This window comes from Corvus brachyrhynchos, unplaced genomic scaffold (assembly GCF_000691975.1).
Source record: "Corvus brachyrhynchos isolate BGI_N302 unplaced genomic scaffold, ASM69197v1 scaffold97, whole genome shotgun sequence".
NCBI lineage: Eukaryota > Metazoa > Chordata > Aves > Passeriformes > Corvidae > Corvus > Corvus brachyrhynchos.
In genome coordinates, this window is record NW_008239758.1 from 6,305,902 (window position 1) to 6,328,915 (window position 23,014).

A 23,014-nucleotide genomic window follows, 5' to 3' on the forward strand; every position below is an offset into this window, starting at 1 on the left:
AGTGGCAGTAGTTTCCATGGTTACATGGGATATACACCTCAGAAAGGTCCTAAGAGGCAGTGGGATTGCAGTGAGGCACCCAAGTGCTAGTTTTAATCCAGTTAGAACAGAGGCCAACAGCAAGACAGATACAGCAACATGAATAATACTCCCAGACTGGATGATATGTCCTAAGAAGCTTCGGTAGCCCACACTGGAGGCCCCACTGCAAGCCTGAACAGTTGTTAGGAGAAGGAGGAAGATTAAAGCTCAGGAAGAAGGACTCTCCAGCCCAACAAACCCAGAGCTGCCTGCAGTATGGCCATACCCAAAGCCATCACGTGAGGCCAGCCCGAACTGCATCTGTCATAGCCACTGGCTGTGAAAAGCCAAGAACTTGAGAACAGCAGGGACTTGCCCTCGCAGCATCTTTCCAAAGATAGCACTCTAGCTCACCAAAGGGCAGGCAAAGAAAGACCTTCAGCTGAAGGCATTGTTTCTCTTTCAAACTGTGACCTGAAATAGATGTAAAACATAAGGTAGACCCCAAAGAAAATTTTAAAATATTTCTTTCAAAATAACAGTCTCACAATAAGCAGCTCCACTTATAAATTAGTTCCTGCCTTCCCATAACAAATTAAGCTGAGAAGTGAAAATCTCTCTATATAATGCTCATTCACCAATTTTTAATGGAGCAGAGGTAGCTGCATCTGTGGTGAAACTTGCCATTCCAAAGGCCACCAAGAGATGGCACCAGGATTTCTGTGTGCCACATGTTCATCCAGACCTCTGGAACAACCTTGGGAGATGCTATTCCTCTCTGCCTCATCAATTCCCCATCTCTTTTTCGAATCTCGCCTGAAAACATCTCTTCTTCCCTTGTCTCTACCTCTTAATTTTTCAATTTCTCTCATCTACTGCTATTAACAGTACAATGGCAGTAAAGTGTAATTCTGAAATGCAACTCTATTTGTTCTGCAAAGCAGCACTGCCATACCATCAGTCTGAAATGAGATTCTGTAACTTATTATTGATATTAGAACAGGTCATTCTTTGAGAGAAACCACACAGACCATAAAAAGAATGAAAGAGAAGGAACTGCACGACACTGGGACACCTCTGGCTCCAAGATCATTTCTTCTATCACAATGGCTCATTTGCACAGTAGGGGTTATTTACTTATCTTAGTGATGCAACCATCCCTGCTTCATGCTGCCTGAGATTTCAGTCAAGTTAAAAAGACACTTTAAGGAAAGGAAAACTTTCAAGACAACCCTCTTTCTTTTGTTGCTGGCATCATCTTCTTCAGAATGATATTTACCACTTTTATTTAGCAGGACCTCTAGGATAAATCCCATGTAGATCAAGACCAGATGTGAAGCAAGTCATTTAGTTGTGATATAGCTCAACAGAAATATTTTGTCCCTTCCTGTGAATTTTTTACATGGATAAAGTGAACCAAATAGCGTCTGTTTATTCTCAAAATGCTAAGCATTGATTAATTCTGACCACATTCCAGTAGAATCATGTGCTACTTTCCAATTAAATACCCAGACTGCTCAACATGATTAATGACAAAACACAGACTAACAAGAGGAATTAAGCATGATTTGCTTTTGATCTTCTATCAGGAACCATTGCCAAATAAACAAAGGCATAAAGCTGTATATGGAGTATTCTTCAAAAAGAACCCATCACAGGTTCCCTATCAGGGAAGAAGAGCTCATTACCATGTCTGTGCCTTGAGTTTCTGCTCTTTCTCAGAACACTGTCTGGCAGTGGCCACGTATGCTACATATTCTTCTGTTCAAGAAGAACAAGCTGGAAGCTTAGACCAGTCTAGGAGATGGAACTGCAGTAAATGTTTATGGTGGTCTACCAGCAAGGTGTTATCCAGGATTAAGGATAGGGAAAATCTAACTGCCTGCACTGGGGTCTAGGGCACATTTGCAGTTGGATCCCTTCTGCCTGTCCATCGCTCTTAGCAGAAGAGATAAGTCCAGTGTTCAGGTCATCCCCAGGACACATCTCCTCTCTCTTTGTCTAAACCAGACATAGCCCACTGCTCTTCTGGTTTCTCCTGTCGGTGTTAAGGTCACAGGAGAGCACTTGTACAAGCATTTGTTGTTGTGGCACCTTGGTCACTTTTCAACACTATGGGCTCAACACTTCAACCTTGCACTGAAAGCACCAGTTTCAAGATGAGAAAACAGAATCTCAGTTGTGTGCAAACAAAACAGGTTTCATTAAAAAGCAGAGTAATAGATATTTATCCCTCTATTCAAAGCCTGATTTGAAGCTATGTACAGCCTCTTAACATATCTTCAGCATTTCCAGGGTCTTCATATTCTCCTTGGTCAATCTGACACAATATCTGATTAAATATGGCTTTTAGCTTTAGATGTGCTCTCTTGATCACCTTGGCATTTCTCTCTTCACTTGCACTTTGCTTTCTGTAGTCAGTAAAAATCTCCTCAGCTCCCACCATGACAGAAGTATGTGATACTCTCTCTTGTCATGGCCATGAAGTGATTCCTGTGTCATCAATATTCCCGTGTGTTTCAGACTCATTAATCCCTCCCCACCTCAAATCACCCCTGAGCACTTATCAGCAGAGACACCAGTGGTATTCTCATTTCTCCTGGGTTTTGAGCCCTGACACCAGATGGATCTGACTCCACTCTCCAAATCTCCTTCAGCAACCTTCTACCTGACCCAGCCTTAAATGGCCATCATGCCACTTCCAGATTGCCTACTGCAGACTCATCCTCCACTACACAGAGAGAAACAAATATTTTCAAGACACCTCAAGTTTCTAGAGGCAAACATTTACCACAGGTGAAGAGAACTTGCTTCTTTTTCCCTTTAATATGTGAGGAATCCAGATATCCACCTCAGGTGAAATAGTTACCTGGGAGGATTTCCTCCCCTTAATGAAAAGGGAGATTATCAGTAAGCATTTGAGGCACTGGGACTGTACAATAAGCACCAAACGCAAGAAGAATTGTGATCAAATGTCAGAAGTGGGTTATGCTGGGCATGAGCAAAGGCAGATAATTTCTGCATAACACATTTTCTAGTGAATTAATTTGGCGCCATTCCCAGACCTTTTTTTATTCACTTTCCACTTTTAATTAAGTAGTCAAACTTTACTGGAATAGCCCAATATAGAAAGCCAAGTATTCTGAATACCCACAGAAAGAGTTTTTATTTCTGATGAATACTCTCTCTTGTTGTAATCTTTCATACAAGGTTTATGTGAGCACTTACCATGAGCCAGCTCTACCCAGTATGATAAATAGATGTACTCATAGAGCTTTGAGAAACAAAGACATTTTAAAAGGCTGTCCAAATTGCTTTAATAAAACTGTGCACCAAGCTTTTAACAGCAGAAAAGGAGAACATAACGGAGGGAACAACTGAGGCACCCCACCATTTGCCATCTTCTAAAGCACAAGTCTTCCTCATATAGAAAGGAGAATAAATTCTGAGGGTTTTACTTTCAGCCTCTTTGATACTCTATCTTCAACATAAGGAGTCCTAGAAGAGCCTGCACAACACAAAGCCACAGACAACTCACAGCCCCCAAAGCCACTGGTGAAGGTACCTGGTGCCTGACAACCTGGAGAGTCATGCAGAAGAGACCCAGCTCCCGGCTGACTAGAGAGCGAACATCTTCCACTGCCACATTCCACATCCCACAACACATCCAAATACCTCTCAGAACAAGTGAGTTGGGATAACAAGCAACAGTGTTGAAAGGGACACTGGAAAGCAGGAGGGAGTAGAAGCTGTGAACATCCAGGGAATAACAAGGATAAAAAGTCAAAAGAGAAGTGACCATTGCACTGTGTGAGGCATCAGAGATGCTACATTGGAGAAGGTGTTGATGGAGTGAAGATTTGAGCATCCCACACACACTCCTATCAGATATCCCAGCTACTGACATAAACAGAACTGAGAAAAACAGAGCATCATCTGGCTTTATTTAAAATTGTCCCTGTAAAAGGTATCAGAAAACTTTCTCTGCAGCACAGCATCATGAGAGGTGAGCAAGACAGCCTTGAGTGTCTGACTCACTTGGATTTCACAGTGGTTGACTCAAGAGTTCTCTACACCTCAGAGAGTTCCATGTTTTCTCCATGTGGCTTTTACCTCAGATATGGATAGATCTGGAGAGATCCACAGACATGGCACCAGCAACCTGAAGACCTCAAATGCCTAACTAAAGCCAATAAAGTCCATGAGTCACAGTCTCAGGGGAATCAGAGGTACTTGGCATCTACCCAGAAAAGGTCAATTGGAACATGGGGAGACTATTTCTAAATACCCCCGAGCTTTGCCACTGGGAAAAATAAATAGAACTATGTATCTTGTTTCCACATCTTAGCGGGCTAAATAAATAGCTCTTACAGGGCACTCTGCAGGGCAGATTCTTAAAGTGACCTTGGCCCTGGTGCTGCCTGGGACAGGGGAACACGGGTGTACCCACCAGAGAAGGGGTGCATTTCCAATGCTGCATTCCTGGCAGCTGATCAGAGAGCCAGGGTAATCTCAGCTCCCACAGTTGCCAGCTGTTCCATCCCAGCAAAAAGGCAAACCACGGTGGCACATAGTTATGAGGTGGAGAGAAGGTATCAAGAGCAAACACAAAGGGAGGATCAGAGGATTTCTGGGACAACATTGGAGTTTTCCTCTGCAGGCAGGTTAGAGGCTGGTGCTCTCTACAACTTCCATATTGATAGCCAAAAAGAAGCAGAGGTTTTTGTGACCAAGAACCACACCAAAATATCACACTCCCAATTTCAGCATAGCCACAGCCACTTTGGGAAGAGCTGCACCGGTATCAGACAGCTGAGAGCACATCCTAAGCTAGGCAAAGAACATGACCTCTTTTTATCCTTTCTCCCCAGCTCAGAAAACTCATCCATAAGCTCCCTACCCCAGTCACCTCACAAATTTTTAGCTAGAGCAACTCAAGTCACAGAAGGACATTTTCCCCACATGTACCCACCTCCATTTTCTGATGAACTGCAGAGATGCTTAGAGCTTTCAGACTGTAGCTATTCCAGGCATTTGCTAATGCTGCGAGAGAAGATCTGAAACCCACTGTACAGTCTGTTCTTCTGGTCTTAAGACCTAAATTCTTACCAATAGCATCTCCTGAAGCCACTTTCCACAACAAAAACAGCACTTGCAAGTGAACTGCAAACAAGCAGAATCTCCACTAACAGGACCTTAGTGCCTTTTAATGGGTTGCAATTGTGTTTTAAAACAAAACAGGTTTGTGTGGTTCTTCTGATGTAAAACAGGCTGTCTCCACTGTGCCACCGACCTTCTCAGCTGCCCCTAGTTATGAAACAAATGGCACAGCTCTGAGCCCAGGGCAGGCCAGCTGAGTGACCACCAGGCCTGAGCTGATTTATGGTTCTTGTTCATCACACCAAGAGCAGGTGGAAGTCATATCACCTTTTCCTGTGAGCTGGGTCCCAGCAAAGATTGTATGCTCTGTTTGCACACTCATGAAAAATATGTTTTAAGAAAAGCACAGATCTTTTAGGAAATAAAAAAAAAAACCTAGGAAACTGAATTAGCAGTGAGAAAGCTCAGGTAGACAAAAACTAATGCATAGGGCACCTTTTTTTAATTGAAAAATAAATTCAAGCTTTTCAGTAATAAATAAAAAGGCTTATTAGCAATAAAATGGGCTTTACTGAAGGCAATTTTGAGTTTTCTTTTCTGGTGGTTGTGTCTGTGTTCCAAATGGAAAAAAATGTCCACAGAAGAGTTCAAAACAATCCTTGTACACCAGATAAAAGGAAGTAAAAGCTATATATTGCATATTGACAATGTGGAATCATTGAAATCAAAAGCAGCGTGTTTCTCTGGAGGTTGTTTCCCTTAGAAGGGAGTATTTTAGAGCACTTTACAGCCTACGTTTACAGCAACCCTCAGCAGCACTCCCTGCATCTCCAAATGTATTTCAGCAAGAAGCCAAGCTAGAAAGGTGTGACAGATACCAAGTTTTCCACTTCCCCCATGGGAAGCAGTCAATGGAAAATAAAGTACTTTTGCACAAAATTCATTTTAAAAGCCTTTAGGCAGCCAGTCCCATTGCTTAACAGAAAACTGATACAGGTCCAAGTCCTACCACACACACATCTTGGTGCATCACAGAAGCAGAACTAACACTGGTCTAATCGCAGTCAACACTTCCATAGGAAGGAAAGCAGGGAATTGAGTCAAATTTGCTTAGTTAAGCATGGGCTTGGACCCACCAATCACTTTTGTTTGCGTCAGAAGCCAAGCCCAGTTCTGGGTCTAACTCATCCTGGGCACCCCTGTCATACATAAAGCAGTTCTCCAGGCTGACTAAATCTTAAAGTTATTACATGAAGCCTGAGAAGAATGTTGAGGGATGCTCAGATATCCTAGGAATAATATCTTAGTGGTAATATTCTTTGAGCTGGGTAATAGCCAAACCTCTGTGTAGGAAACATCCTGGTATCACCATGTAGAGGAATCTCAGGTACTTTGTCTAAGAGAGAACTGAAGCTGTGAAGCAGTCCCAGGTACTTGGCACTGTGCTAGAAAGCCAAAAGCACAGGCAAAAGTGAGTTGGCTCCATCAACAAGGCAGCTGCAGGAAGTTGTGCATCTGCTGGGCCCCCTCAGTACCTTATTTATCAAAGCAAACTGTCTGAAAACTTTTGTATCTCCAGACGTGTAGGCAGAGGAACTGGAAGAATGCTGCATTTAGCAAGCAGTTCTGTGTGTTGATGTGCAGCTTCAGCACTCGTGGCTGGTGGAAATTAATTCAAATTCCTTCCCATGCAGTGTATTGTGTAACTGGTGATATTGAGAGAACTGGTATCAGTCTTTGATGGTAACAGCAGGATGGACATTATGTAATGCATCCAGGGTGACTGGTGCCCACTTCAACCACAGCTAAGCAAGCAGTGGCCAGACTTTACTGAGGGTGCCAAGTCTGTCCATCCTTCTCACCTCGTGCTCTACCTGCTTCCTCAGTAATCACCAGCCATGGACCTCACCCATGGCAGGTCCATGCAGAAGCCAGAACTGGGTGAATGCTGCTGACACATGCCTGAGCAAGTAGGGACTGTGCCCCACTGTGGGACTGCATGTCTCAGCAGGAGAACTGGCAGGTCCTGTGTGGCTTGAGCAAACAGGACTGTGTGGGGACAGCTCACAGCAGTAAATTCTTCCTCCTACTTTTAAAGAGCAAGCCACAGATACATGTTGTGCTCTTATAAAGCTTGCCTTGAAAGACATCTGAGGAAGTGGTCAGAGCAGACAACTTGGGGACTAACATTCAGCATTAAGATGAACTGATAAAATGGACTTGCTGTCTTCAGAAAAGAACTATTTGAAATATGTGGGATGGGTTTAAAAGCAGATGCAGATTAATACTAGTAAGAACTGTTGTACTTCAAAAATATGACCAGGTCATGACTGTCTGCAAATGGAGAATGAGACAGCACTTCCACGATTCCACTCTACCTACCCCCAGGCTGGTGGTGGCAGGAGATTCTTGCTGAGGGGGAAGCAGGAGGGTCTTGTCTGCTGCCAGCACATGCTTCTCAAAACCCGGCTGTGGCTGGGAAATGAAGGACGGTACCTTGCAATCAAACTGCCATCGCTGTCTAGGGCACACTACAAATAAAGGACCACCAGCATGAATCATATGATGAATCACAGCATTAACGTGTCCTTTGGGGAACTATTTCTGTCTCTTAAAAAACCCTGCAGATTTAAAGTGAGTGGAAACTGCATACACTTCTGATTTCTTTGCCTTTTCAAGTGGAACCAAAATTTTATTTCTTGCTGTCCTGGAAAGATGAGTTCCTTTGGGGCTACTGCCTACCTGACCGTCCTGATGTGTCTCTTGCTGTAGGGAGTGATGACTTTGAAAAGTAGCTCCATGGCTCCATTGATGCCAAGCATAGTTCCTGTGGTAACTACAGCAATAAAAGGAAAAAGCAGTCAGCTCTGAAATAGGCAGCTGGCAACATTGCTTAGAAGAGATGTGGGGAAGAGTAGCTGCCCCTGGGGCTATGAGCTCTTTGGGCTCCCATCTGGACTCCATAGGTCCCCTTACAAACACAGAAAGGGAAGCACAAAGCTGTCTGTGGACGCAACTTGAGCCAAAATCAGGTGCAAAACCAGTCCCGCAGCTCTTTCCCAATTTCCCCAAAGCCTCTTTTCCTGTAGACATTGTACTCTCCAGATAACAAATCACAATTAAATAGGGTCTCCTCCCAGAAAAGATGACAGAGCTCAAATTCATTCCACATTACCCACGTGCAACTCAATGACAGTTCATTTCATAGGGGCTTAGAGGGCAGAGTTTTCTTTCTGTGCTATTATTCAGCAGAGTGGAAGCGGGTTTTGGGGGCTTCTGAATGCAGTTTAATTTCATCTAGGCCAATTTTCCCTTTAATCCTTCACTTTTTAGCACACTAGGAACTTTTATAGATGGATTTTGCAATCAGTTTCAATACCTAATGCATAACCTAGGAGTTTAGCCAGACCTCCCCACTATGAGACAGGATATTTCTGTGTAATGAAGGAACAAATACAGCCCTGAAATTTTGAATGGAAGCAACCAAGGTGAAAGGATCAGTAATCAACAGCAGCCAGAAGGAGCCCTGGCTGTCTGCCTACTGCTGGGTTTTGGCTGTTTTGTAGATATCTCCCAGTGGTCATCAGAGAGCTGCCAGAGGGCCCATCATCTCCTGCTGTCCTACCATGTCCCTGCCAAGCTGTCCTGTGATGGAAAGCCTTGCAAGGCCTGCCAGCTACATTCGCACTGGCTGGCAATTCATTAGAGACAGGGTGATGGACAAGGCTGCTCGAACTCATCCCGCTCCAGAGCAGGATGTGGGCAGCCACAAACACCTGGTGGCAGTGAAAGGAGCAACCCAGAGTGGGGCATGAGGTGAGACTCATCTTTATTGCGTTCATACCTAAGCACTCTCAAGAGTTTTATATGGTTCCGACTTCCCTTTAGTTCCATTCCAGAAACATAATTTTTAAGGTTAGGAACATGTAACCCCCTGGTTTGGTATCACACCCCCACAGATCTTCACCTAACCTCCCCTGCAGCTTCCCAGCTGGGCCACAGAACCCACAAAGTCAATATTATTAATGGCGAGTGCTGGAGATACCTGGAGAGTAACAGAGATGCTCCAGCAAAGGTGCAGAGCTGGGGTTCTGGGGTCTGACATTAACAGAAAGGAGGCCAGGCTGCAGTGTGCACCCTGAAACCTCTGCAGAAACAGCAGCTGTACTGGAGTGCAGGTGCACTGAAGCAGGGAGCAGGGAAGTGGGCAGATCATCATTTTGGGTGGGAGGCAGCACAGGGTCACTGCACAGCTGTGAAACCCAAATAAAGGCACACTTCATCTTCTGGCTTTGGTTGTATTTTCAGCCACACTCAAACTTTCAAATACTGCTTATCACGGGGAGAGGGATTGAGTGTTGAAGCTTGGCTGCTTGCCTGAGAAAGCCCAAAGCATGAAACCAGCTCCTGTCCAGGCAGAAGGAACCTGCAGGGCTGGGTGCCAGGAGAGCTAAATCTCAGGGTGCACATAGCAGACTGCAGATAGGATGGCCATCAAGAATTTTCTGCTGGGTGAGGGATGTAGGGAAGGAGAGGAAAGGGTTAGAGTGAGCAAAGGGAAATTTGTGCTGACGAGCTCAGTGCTTTATAGCAGGGAAAGCCTGTATGTATCTGTAATGATCCCAGGAGAGAATGCTGGAAATCCCGTTGCTTGAATCATTTAACGTGAGGGCATTGCCAAGCAAGAAAAGCTGGGAGAGTGCACATCTGAGGGGATACTAGTCAAAAGAACAGGATTTAAAATCTGCTTCCTGGGGGACCTTGAATAAGTAAAAGATTTCTCTCTCCCTCTGCTTCTCCACCCTCATGGAGCTGCTCTGAGGATCAATACAATCAACAATAGTGAGACATTTGGCTGTTATGGTAATGGGAACTGTATAGAGACTTAAGGTACCCAAGTCTCAGAGCAAAAGAATTGACTGTCTATATTCCAGAATAGGAGATCTTTGCCATGAATATTTTTCACTACAGCACTTTTATTTCCATAGCTCGCGGATGAAATGCACTGTAAAGGCTGCATAGGCCCCTTGAGGAGCACCTTTTTCTAAGGTTGTTCTGGCTTTTGTGCTTTTCTGTATATTAATGGTGCATGCAGGCACTAACCCTACCAGGAATAATGTTTCTTTGCATTGAAATGACTAAAAAAGGACCCCGGTGGTTGTCACACAGAGGAAAAAAGGAAAATCCTGGCACTCACCATTAGAAGCACAAACACGCAGGACCCAGAGGCAGTGGGTGAGGTGCAGGTGGTGGCCCAGGTTTCTTCTTGTCAAGCTCAGTATTATATCAGTGGCTTCTGCCTTCTGCACTTTCATCCCAAACTTCCTATCTGTGAAAAGCAAATAAGAATTAAACTGTTGCAAAGGCCAGGTCGTTGCAGCAGCGCTGCTAAACATATTTCCACCAAACCTTGAAACTCAAAAACCTCATAACAAAGGCATTCAAATATATCAATGAGTTAAATCAGTATTAATCTTGCTGGAAACAGAAAAACATGGGATTTACTTTAAGTCACCATAGATGAATCATAGAACAGTTTGGATTGGAAAAGACCTTTGAAGGCCACCTAGTCCAAACCCCTTGCAATGAGTTGCACTAGACAAGGTTGCTCAAAGCCCTGTCCAACCTGACCTTGAATGTTTCCAGGGATGAGGCATCCACCACCTCTCTGAGCAGCCCATGCCAGTGCCTCACCACCCTCATCATAAAATATTTCTTCCTTATGTCTTATCTGAATCTATCCTCCTCTTTCAGTTTAAAACCCTTACTCGTCCTGTAGCAACAGGTCCTACTAAAAAGTCTGTCCCCTTTAACTACTGGAAGGCCACGATGAGGTCATCCTTAGTGATGGCCCCCCTCAAGAAGCCCCCCAGCACTCAGCAGTACCTCGTTGGCCCACCCTGGCCAGCAGCCGCAGCAGGGGCAGGAGGGTGCCGTGGTCAGGTGGCTCTGTCCGGGCAGCCGTGGCCAGGGCCTGCAGCAAAGCCTCGCTGCCCCCTTTGCTGATCACGTAGTGAATTCTCCGTCCAGTGCCTGGGGAAAAGAGGAGACTGCTCAGAGCATCCCTTCCCTGAGCCACAGCCGTCACAAACCCTCAGCCCTCACGGAGCACAAGGAGCTTCGATGGCCTTCAGACAATACTTGAGTGCCATGAACGCACAAGCGTTTGCAGAACTGGCCATGGATCCCAGGACACGTGGCTGGTGGCTGCATGGTGGAACTATGTGCTCTGATGACATTGAGTCTCTCCAAACCCATGTGCTGCAAAAGTTTTTCACTGTGCAATGAAATGTGGCAGAGAGGAATGAGCAGAGACACTGACGGGTTTCAAAGTAGCAAAAGGCTCAGTGATCTTTTCTTAGATACTGGAAATTAAACAAGGAAAGAACTAAAGCCGCACTGGGCTTCTGTCAAATGAAAAGGAATCCTAGGGAAGCCTTGGGGACAGCTTTCAAATAAATGTAGGTCTCCGAAGAAACCACATTCTAACCCTGGGAGCCTTGCTGTGTTAACAAACATTGATCCAGGCTCCGTGGTTGGGGGATGCTGCTCGGTCAGTTCCTAGAGGAGAGTAGGAGCCCCTATTCTCCATGGAGGCCATTCTTCCACCCAGCTGAGGCACAGGGATGCAGGGCTCCAAAGGAGAGGCGCAGATGGACAGGTGATGTCTCTGGTGGGGCTTCCAGGAGTGGGGGACCCACGAGGATCCAGCACTCACTAATGCAGCCCCCACAGCCTGACAGCTTAGTTGGGTTGGGAATTGTTTAGCAGATGAGATTTTTGTGGTGGAGTAGAAAGGAAAGGGAACTGGATTTTTTTTTTTTTTTTTCAGTTCTTTTGCCAATACAGTTATTTTTTCATGCAGCTTTGAGCACATAAAACGACATCCATTCCCTGCAGCCCCAAGGTAGAAGTGCCTTTTGGAGAGAGGCTGAACCCTCCGCATTAGAGGGTCCCTGGGTTCCAAAAAGTCAGGTTCCTTTCCCTGTCCCACAGCCCTCTCTCCAATGGCACTGGTGAACATTTCCAGTGGTTGACTGCCAGGGATTATGAAACGCTTTGCAACCCATGGATATCTTCAAAACTATAAAGAAAAAATTGAAACTTTCTCTGAGTTTCTTTTTTTTCTTTAACACTCCCAATAAGCTCAGTTTTCCAAACACAGGAGTAAGGACTGCTTATCTATGGATACAATTTATATTTTTTTCACCTTGCAAACACCTGGCCAAGGTTGAATGCAAATATGAATTCCCTGATTTACTTGAGGACCTCCTTTTCTGCCCTTGCCCACAGCCTTTGCCCCAGATCTTTGCTTCCTTACCCAGAGACAGCAAGTCAGTGAGGACGCTGAGAATGTTCAGGATGACATCCTTGTCACAGGAGCTCTGAAACAGAAACACAGCACATTAGGGATCAGCTCAGGACAGGGCACTTCCTGCTGCACAGGGCTGCAGTGCATCACACAGCGCAGAGGCATTGAGATCCTTGTTTGGATACTGAGCATTTTGTGCCATCTGGACAGTGAATATGTGGAAACATATTGATAACACATTTTAAAAGCCTCTGACAGATCATAGTACACAGTATTTAATACACAGTAGCATTTCTGTAGAACTTACATCTGAATTCTAAACTAAAGCTCTCTTTTTTGACTTGATCTGGCTACTCCAAAGTTGAGGAAATTCTGTATCGCATAGAAATGCTAAATGTGGGGTGGTTTTCCATGACAGTATCTCTTATTACTGGAGTTGAAGAACAATATATTTAAATTATAATATCCCATCTACAAGAATATTGTCCTGTCTTTGCAGCTACAACCACGTGGAAGCCTTGAATTTGAGGAGAAGAAAAATTCCTAAGCTTATTTTAAAACTAATATAATTTAATTTTAAGACCAAGTTACCACCACACTTTGACATGACACATTCTGCTTTACAGTTACTTTAAATTTTTCACTAGAGGAAATAAGATATAATGCACTTGAGAAGAAGGAAACACATGATATCTACCACCCATCTGTGTGATACACTAGACCCCTTCTTTAATCCTCCTCCAAACAGATTTCACTGCTGTGATTCAAGAATTAATCACCAGTGTGTATTGCAATCTGAGGGATTTGGGTTAAGTCCTGGGTGTCTTAATTTCTGAACAGATGCAACACCATGCAAATTTCTAATATAATACAAAACTTGCATTTGAATAGCCTTGGTCCCAAAGAACTTCAGGATCACGTAAACTATAATGGAATAACTTTATTTTCAATTAAATTATGACAATAAGGTAAAATCTCACAAATATATGGCTCTTATGTTTCTGACTGTTGAACTGCTTCAGAAACTTAACCTACTTGGTAACTTAAACTAACCCGGTATCTGTTCTGGATATATGTGATCATTTTACCAGCCAAATTGATTCAACCATTCTTTGACACATTTAACATTATGCAACTGAATATTTAAGGCGAGTTGAGAAGTAACACCTAGCAAAAAAGAAACTCTAGAAAGAATGTCAGGGAAAATCTAATTCATAAGTGTAACAATGACTATTATTGCAAATGGACACTTTTTTCCCAATGAGTCCCTGAAAAAGTCACAGCACAAACTGACAAGGTGCTGAGGATTGTGTAGATAATTAGGGAGCTGCAGTTCATACCACCTCCTTTGTTACAGTTGAAGAGGGTATGCATGGAGTGACACATGAGGATAGAGCAGGAAAATGATCAGTCTGCAGTCAGAGAAGGTGACTGCCAGCCTGGAGAAACAGATTTCCACCCCTGTCACAAAAATCCTGTAGGATGCTTGGCAGCTCCCTGCAACCAAATCTCCTTCTGTACTGGCAAACTATATGTGCCATTTTCTGCATGGAATCACTACGTTAGTGTCAATGTTTCCTAGTTTCTGTATCCTAAGCCTTGTATGTATTTTTAGATTTCTTTTTTTGCCATAATTATTAACAAAAACAAACTCCAAATCTCTGAAAAACAAGGTTTCTCATCATACTGGTTTTGGCCAATTAGCAGTTCTACCAAACTTTGACTGCTCAATATATATTTCATGATGGCATAAATGAGCAACAGGAACAAGAGGTATCAGCAGGGGGATGAGAGAAAAGAACAAGATGTGGTCAGGGAAGGGGAATGGAGAAACGAAGAAGAGTCAGGTGAGGATGAGACTGGAGCAAACAAGCAGAGAATCACTTCTGAAATGGGAACTTGGTGGAGGAAGGTCTGTGAGCACTGATGGCTTTCTAAAGGCTCACCTTGCTTTCACTCTTAGCTAAAACCAACAGGCAAAGTGCTTGTCTCATCCCCACCTCAGAGCTGGCCCATGCCCAGAGAGAGAGCCTGCTGTTTCTATTCGTTATTAACTCAACAAGCAGAGATCTCAGCACTGAATGTAAAAGTTCAGCCCTTTTATGATCCATGTTGAAATCAAAAGGCTCGATGTGATGGGATTACTGCTCCTTTCAGAGCCAAGACAAACAGAATACGTGGCTTCAATGAAATCCAGTAACTCTTGGTTCACCAAGTATTGCTGCCCTCACCTTGGAGGAGTCCGGATTTGTGCTACTGGCTCAAGGGACCACACAGCAAGGAAAGTCTGCAACAGGGTCAGAGCAGTTCTGAACACCATTACTCTTGGGTAAGATATATAGTTTTAGTCCTATGTTAATCTTCCTTATTCATGTCTGTTCATTTGAGCTGTCTCAAGTCTCCTAGACTAAACAAAGAACATTCGGAGTTCTCTTCCCCAGAGTTTCTTGGCATTTTTTAGCATAGGGACTTAATAGTCAGGGGCAGATTGTCAGGAATGAAGAGCATCCATCAAATTTACTGACTCCAGGAAGACTTACTGTTATCAACACCTTTTTAAACATCAGGGTTGCCTAAATCAGACTGTCCTCTGGTTTTGTCTTGCTGCCTCTCAGTATCCCTTTCCTCTGTAGGTGGATGGATTACACATTAAGGTTTCAGTAATGAAGTCTTCATTGATTTATGCTCCTATTACACTGGGTTGTTTATTTTAACTGATTGGATTGTGGGTTCCTAAGCCATTAACACAAATAGTGATGACATAAGATATCCTCTGACTTTCCATGCACTTTATCCAGGGACTCAGGCAAACAAAGAACTTCAGGGAACATGAAAGATCAACCCTTAAAATGTGAAAATTAAAGCTGGGTGATATTGCCAAATATTTTACCTGAGTGTTTACTCTTGATATTTTAACATTAGCATTCTGTGTTGGTGCTTCATTGTTGCCCTTCCTCCTTGCACACTAGTGAAGGAATTGGATGACTCATGTGTTGGCTGAAACAGTGGATAAAACCCCAGTCCCATTACAAATTCTAACATATTTCCCAGTAACTTTAGTGGCAGCACTGAATAATACAGACTTCTGCAGAAGAACAGAGCTCCCATTTATAATAGCAAGATAATACAGAAAAAAAACAGCCCTAAAGTTGCTACTGTCTTGCTAAATGGCAACTTGCCTGTTGAAAAGAAACAGCTCAGATTTTGACTAATTACCTTCGGGTTTTTGAAGTCATCAAAGATATTTGGACATTAAAATCTGTTAGAATCAATTGTTTAAATTAATACACGTAACAAACTCTTTGTGGATGAATTGCCAACATATTCATTCATAAAAAATAATCAGTAAATCTTTTTGAAGAGTAAGTACAAATGCAAAAATCACAACTTGTGCCTGATCTAAAAAAGATGAATAGAGTAATTTCTTTAATGCAAATTTCTTACCCAGCTCTGGTAAAAATAAACACATTACTTATTTTTATTGAAAGAGCGATGTTTGATGGTTTAAGAATAACCAAAGAGAGGAGGGAAGTAAAATTCCTCTTGCTAAGTATTTCCCATTCCTGCCAGCGCTTACAAATGTTAGATTCAGCATCTACGTATGCACAGACTAATGAAGATACATTTGTTGTATATGGGTGGAACAAGAGCAGAGAAAAGTTCCCAGAGGCTTAAGTTAGACTACAAAATCCCTGACCTCCTGCAGGATTTCACTAAAAGGATTTACAGTTAGAGCCAAATTGTTACCTATTAACAACAGCCTGTAGTTGCCTCTCACAGCTTGTGGCTGGACAAAGGCTAAACTAGCAAAAACATCACTTCAGATATCAAGCATGGCTGTCCTTTTTGGTCAGAGTCCCTCATCTCTCTTAGCCTTACTCCAGCAAAGCTTTCTGTTGTCTTCACCCAACCAGGAGTATGACAGGGCTGAGCTCAGATGCATTTAATCAGCTCCTGGCTGAGAGCTCCTCTCTGAGCTTTTTCTGGGAACTAATCCCTGAAACACTGGGGTTAGCCTGGCAGAAGCTCCTCAGAGATAAACAGCAGGAGGATGGAGAAATCCAGGAATAAAAAATATCCCAGCACATTATTGTTGATACATTACAGGCAGCAAGTGATTAATTGGTGACATTGGGCTTGGAGGAAAACAGCTCCATCCCAACATTTCTGACTGGCAGCTCAGGTTATTTCACTGACCCACGATTAAGCAGGGAACAGCTCCTGTCTCCTTGTCCTGCTTCTGGGAACATGCCAAGACCAGCTGTTATTTACTCAAGACAAGATTATAAAATTGCTACTAAGCCACAGTAACAGGTAACCTCAGGGAAATCTCTGGGGATGTTTTGCACAAGACTCAGAAACCCAACAGAGGTGGGATTTTTCGTGTCCCCCCTGGAGGATAGCAGCCACCAGTGCCATTACCCTTCCAGCACTGCCTTCAAACAAAAACTTCCCATAAACTCAGTCTTTTGGGCTTTTGTGTCTTTTGCCCAAAGGCAAGTATTTCTCCAAATGAGACGCACAACCTACTGAGAGTGTTTGTTGGGAATCTAAACATTAATGCTGAAAAAAGGAGGACGCTCAGAAAGAAATCAAACAGCATTAATTTGTGCAGTGCGAGATTTACTAATAAATATTTTATTTGGGGGAAGAAATACAAAGCAGTTATTCCAATCACAAAAATAATGAATGCAAAATGAAAGAAGTCGCTCTTGCAAGACAACGCACAACATGATTTCTATCAATACATCTCTTAAATTAATTGTTAAATTGTCTCACAAAGCTGTGTGACTGCTTAGGAAAAAACTCCCAAACAAACAACAAGACAAAATGGTCTAATTTTAAAGAAAAGGTACTGCTTCACTGGGCTAAAAAACTTCCAGACCTGTTTGTTTGAGTCTTTTTTAGTGAGACTAAGGAATAGGATGTCCAGTTCCAGGGTTTGTTTGTTTACTTGTTTGTTTGTTTCTAAATAGCCTGTTTCTAAATACGGAAGCAGGATTTGACCTGTCCAAAATATATCCTCCTCTCTTTTCTTTCCCTTAATAAATTTGCTCACACAAATAGCAGTCGGCAGCCCAACTGCCTGTGTAATGAGACTTACATCTGCAAGTCAGATCTCTCACTCTCTGCACTCAAAGCCTATTGAAGAGAAATTCTGGTGCAAAATTAATACAGGTTAAAATCAAGAGCAGGTTAGAGGCTGAGCAGCATTACTCCTCACTGTCTTCTGAGACCTCTAGAAAATATTGGGTTCTAATTACTCTCTTAATGCTTAAATCAGAGTCCTCTGCCAGCAAGGGAGAGGTGCCTACCAAACCCAACTGCTGGGCACAGCCACTCACCGCTGGCATTATGGATTTGCCAGCTGGATATCTTCTTCCTACAGCTGACTATCTAGCCTTACAATAACTGTGAAGCCAGGTTTGGTGCCTTATGTTCTGTGCTTTGTCAGAGTAAATTGCTTTTTCTAATTTAAGAGGAGCTAAAAATTCACACTTAAATAAGAGAGCGAAATACCCTGGAGAGTTTCTTGTCTGTATGCTCCCATCCTCAGCTTCAATATTCAGCCAGCTAACTGTGATTTCTTCTTGTTGGAAGGTTATTATCCACAGTATTTGTTACATGGAGGCTTACGGGGGAAAAAAGGGTTCAGGGACCTCTGAAATATCAGTAGGCAACCGCAAAGTAAGGGAGGATTCCAATTAAAGTGATTATAGCCTGAATTTTGTCATAAGTGGAGCACCTTCTTAACAATACTACCATCATCCAGCTTTAGAAGGATCCCAAGCAATTATGGTCAAGTTGCCCCTGCTCCCAAAATACCCAACCAAACATCCTCAGCATCACCACAGGGGTCACCATCCTCTGTGGTGAACAGTACATGCATTTCTTTGTCCAAATCTGGATTTCCTCTTCTGAGGAGTCAGATAGGCCTGAGCAAGCCAGGAAACTCAGAGGAGACATGGAAGGAAGAGGGGCTATTTAAAGCCTTGGAGAGGAGGACCTTGCTGCTCTGGGAGTGTCCTAAGTGACCTCTTTAATCCTGGGAGAAAGGCGTCCACAGCTGTGGGGGATCACGTAGCCCTCAAACTGTACCCAGGGCAGCCAAGGGGCCTCCAGGGACAGGACACGTGGCCCGGCAACTTCTTGCTCCTGTTCCCAAGCCTTGGAGACGAGTCCCTCTCGCTGGCCCTGGCCACCCCTGTGAGGCATGGCAAGCACCCCACTGAGCCAAGCGCCAGACATTTCCTTCCCTACTGATGCTTCACACTAAGCCAAGCCCAAGGCAGAAATTATGGGGTTTATATCAGAGAATATAGCAAATACTCATTAAAAATGTCCCTCCCTCTGGCCTGCTGCAATCAGGTGGGCAGCTTTTTTCATGGCTTGCAATGACCTGAAGGTTTGGGTTTTTCTCACCCTTGTTTGCACTTGGGTGTGATAACCTGGAACATCTTTTTCAACAATGAACCAGAGCACTGCTGGGTGCAATTATTCCAACATTTCACAATGGGTGGCAGCTCATCCAGGTGGCTGAGCAGGAGTAGTGCCTCAAAGCAAACTTCTAACATGCAAATAGACAGGGCTTTGCTCCTATTCACTGGGCTTCAGGACTTCTTCTCAAATGATACAGGCTACACTCTGCAGGACTGAACTGCTTCAAGGCAGAGATGGGCAAATTCCAAACTTACATCCCAAAGTCTTCAAAACACTGAAGGTGTTGAGATGAAACAGCTTGGCTTGAGCTGATCTCTAGCCAAAATAACTTGGTGAATAACATGGTGGAAATCATCTGTGCCAAAGAATCTTACTAAATTTAATGCAATAAATTCCACTAACATAACACCTTTCATCAGAGGATCACAGACTTCTTCACAAATATTAGGTAACACCTGCCCAACAGCATCCCTCATCAAGATCAGATTGTTTCTTATTTTCCTGGTGGGAAATATCACCCTGTGGTGGGAACTTCACTTAGTCAATGCTTAAGAGGATGGCTGGCAGAGCCAGGATAGATATTACAACAAACTGAAGCAGAAACACTGTGTGCACAGAAGTACTGTGGCTCTCAATCACACACTTCCTTCCATTTATTTGTGGGGAGATCAAAGACTTCCTTCCTCGAGATCAGTCTTCTCCTCCCAACTTCCCAGAAGTAAGTGCAGCAGGAAAAACTATCCCCTGCAAGGAATACTGATGCCAGACTGGGAGAAAAAAGAGCTGCTCCCCACCAGAGGATCCCAGAGCTATTTGAAAAGAGATTCATCCTTGTGCCAAGGGATGAGGAAGATGCTCATTTAATTAATCCATACTGGAATTAGGAAGCACATAGACCAGGACCTGATCTTTTTCTAAAGGACCTTTTACTGTGTCAACAGACTCAAAGGTGTTTCACCTAGCTTCAGAGCAAGGTTGTTCATCTCAGTGCCACCTTATTAGTGTGTCACTCCAATAAAATATATTCACGTCCAGATATCGGCAGGAATTATGCCCTGACAGACTTCAATATCTTGGATACTGTTGGCAACGTAAACTGCTTTTTTTCTCTCTTTCTTTTGTCATGCCAAAATTCCCTCAGTGTTCTCAAAGAAAAGCTTGTCCTTATGCAGAAGTTCCTCCTGATACAAAGTTCCTTTGTGTCACTTGCTCCTCTCACTAATGCTCCTCTAATAGAGCAATTACTTTATTATGCAGAAATGGTGGTAAAACACATTATTATATAACCCTCAAATGCTTCTGTCAAATTGGAAGTGTTAAAAGAATGAGGAAACTTTGAGATAAATCAAAACACGTGATACTCTGCAAAAGGCTTTTAGACTTTCTTTTGAATATTTCTAATGTTCTTTCTGTAATTTCTACTCCAGATAAATTCTCCCAGGCTTTATCTCTTCTTTCACAATAAGTTACCTATGACACCTAAAGATTTTGACTGGATTTAATGTTATATTTTTTTTGCTCTTTTTTGCTCTTTTTAATCTATTTTTATATTAATGCCAAGATTATCCTAGCATATGCCTTTCACACTCTCTTAATAAGTTTCTGTAAGGCATTAACCATTCTTGCACAATGAATTCTATATGCATGCCAGCACCTACTGTTTATTGCTGTTTCTTGGATTTATTCCTATGTTTTATATTACTTTTGCTGTTACTGAACTAATTTTAAATAGTAATGTTTCATTCAAATGCCACTGTTACAGATATTTAACACAATTGCCACCCAAATTTAATAGGGAGGGATCTGTTTTCTCCTTTCATTTTTAGGTTTATTTTCCCCTACCAACGACAAAAAAGCAGCATGAAATATGCTACTGTCTTTCTTTTTGTGAGATTTGATGGGTGTCAGTCCAGAGAACACTCTGTCTTTCAAAGAAGAAGCACATTTGGGAATTGACAAACTTTTTTACAAGCAATGGCATTTCTCAAAGTACAAGTGAGTCGGGAGAATCTTGGAAAATTTCCAGGTGTACTCGTTTTTTAATAAAACCACGGATTTTTGAATGCTGTAGCAAATGTGAGTATGTGCATGTGGAAATAAATAGCCATAATTAGGGTGCTGCTATCCTTACCTTCTCTGGGACGTTCCTGGTTGGACCACACATGATAAAGCCCACAATCCCTGTGTCTAATTCAGTCTGCCCTGGCACTTGCCTGTGTTCAGTCCAGGCTTCTCCCTGTATTCCAGTGCAAACACTCCCACTTGCTACACATTATTCTGACACTGACTTGTACAGGCTGAAGATGAGGATCACTGTAAGGTACATTCTGGTTTAGAAAAACACCAGTCCTTTCTCTTGCCAAGACAAGTGTCCTTATGTGTCAATCTACCCCACCTCCCAAAGCGCCTTCTGGAACAGCCCACGCAAATGCTTTTAATCAATCACATTTAATAACAATGATTGAGGTATGGGCAGTGGAGACAAGCCACTAATAACTATTGTTAGTCACAGCTTATTTTCTTCAGAGATGGAACCTGAAAGTGAAAATGATGAACCTATTTTTCCCATCCAGTCTAAGTGAAAAATCAAACAACAAACGAAACTCGGCATCCATAATGAATAGCAAACTGTGTTTTGAAATTCTAATGATTTAAAGTAATATTACCAGTAATGTAAAGCAGAACTTCTCTTTAGCTGCATTGCTGAGACCCATCCGTCTAGATTTAAACAGCAATCTCTTAACAGCAAAGCCCTCATTTCTCTGAAAATGTTGCCAAGTTTTTAAGAGGCATGACAGGGGTATGTCATTTTCCATCCAGAAGGCAACAAAGCTTTTTATCTCCTTTTTCTTCAGTCTACACCCCATGCAAGACACCCAGCAGCAGCAAGCCAATGCCACCACGCTAAAGACAGGCATGTTTGGGGCTTTATTTGGCCCTTGTTACTTCATTCAGTGGCTCAGAAGCACCTGCAAACCAAGTGTTGGTCAGTCAAGCTAAAAGGCATTTTATTAATTCCATGAATGAGCCCACGGCTCTGTTTGTGCTCCAGGAAAAGGGACAGGAGTTATATTTTAAAATATTCACCTCTACACATTCTGCTGGGATCCCCTGTGGAGTCCACCCAGCCAAAGTCCTCGGGCTGTCTCTTCTGAGAATCTCTCGCATGGAATGGGCTGAACATGCAATGGCACAATGGGCTGATCTCTCAGAGAAAGGTGAATTCTTCAGTGAATACCCAGCAGGAGATTTGATCTATCTCAGAATCCACCTTTCATGCCTGCATCCATTGCCAGCAGAGAGAGATCACCAAAAAGTTGTTGTTGTGTCCTATTTTATCTAAGCATGTTCCCAAGGAGACCTGTTGGTGTAATAGTGCTCTACAGGCTTTGTAGGACATAGCAGGGGACTCTCAGCTAGGGAGATTTCCAATTGTTTGATCACCCAGCCATGCAGACCTTTTAGAAAAACCCTCCAGAGTTTTCAGTCAGTGAGGTACAGCTGCTGCTGCGAGAGCTTTTGAAACAAGCTGTTAATAATCATGGTTTTCATCTCAAAGAGAAGTCGTTTTAATGCATCTCTGCATCCAGCTGTCCCCTTGAAGTCCCTGTGCATCGTGGAGAGATCAAATGACCTTAGCCATATGGGAAGAGAAATTGTCAAAGAAAACAAAGCCAGGAACACATTCTCTTTCTCATTTGTCACCTCCAGCTCCCTCCCCCACTTGCAGAACTTCAACATGGAGCAGGAGGCCATTCAAATTGCAGAAGATTGTCCCAAAGAGAAGGTCAGATAAACCAGGGCAGTAATGCTGCTTTCCCCTAGCCTCTCCAGAAACTCTCTCCATATGGATGGTGCTGGTTTATTCCTGGAAGAATTGAAGGTTGAAAGAGGCAGTTCAGTTTGTTCCTCTGACTTCATCAGATCAGCATTTTAATCATAGGGAAAGGTCAGGTGGTCCATTCTCCCTCCTCCCCGCCTTTGAAGTGAGACAGGTGGGCATTCACCATGCCAAGCAAACTGCTTACAGGAGGATATCTCACTCCCTGTCAATCTTCCACTTGCCAGGTTAATCCTGAATAAAATGGAGGGCCAGCTTTATCTTCACTGAAAATCTGCTGCTTTGGCCTTGCAGCAGGA

At 43.2% G+C, this 23,014-nt stretch overlaps 1 protein-coding gene across 2 annotated transcripts in view; it reads right to left on the reverse strand.

The window, feature by feature from the left end:
- Window positions 1–23,014, reverse strand: part of AGBL1 (ATP/GTP binding protein like 1) — a 273,439-nt gene that overhangs the window by 240,983 nt on the left and 9,442 nt on the right. For both annotated transcript variants that reach the window (XM_017742726.1, XM_017742725.1), the window contains exons 2-5: window positions 12,443–12,506; window positions 11,008–11,154; window positions 10,319–10,450; window positions 7,864–7,957 (exon numbers count right to left, since the gene is read on the reverse strand). In XM_017742726.1, the coding sequence (XP_017598215.1) occupies window positions 7,864–7,957; window positions 10,319–10,450; window positions 11,008–11,154; window positions 12,443–12,506 (437 nt within the window). The remainder of the gene's footprint in view (window positions 1–7,863; window positions 7,958–10,318; window positions 10,451–11,007; window positions 11,155–12,442; window positions 12,507–23,014) is intronic.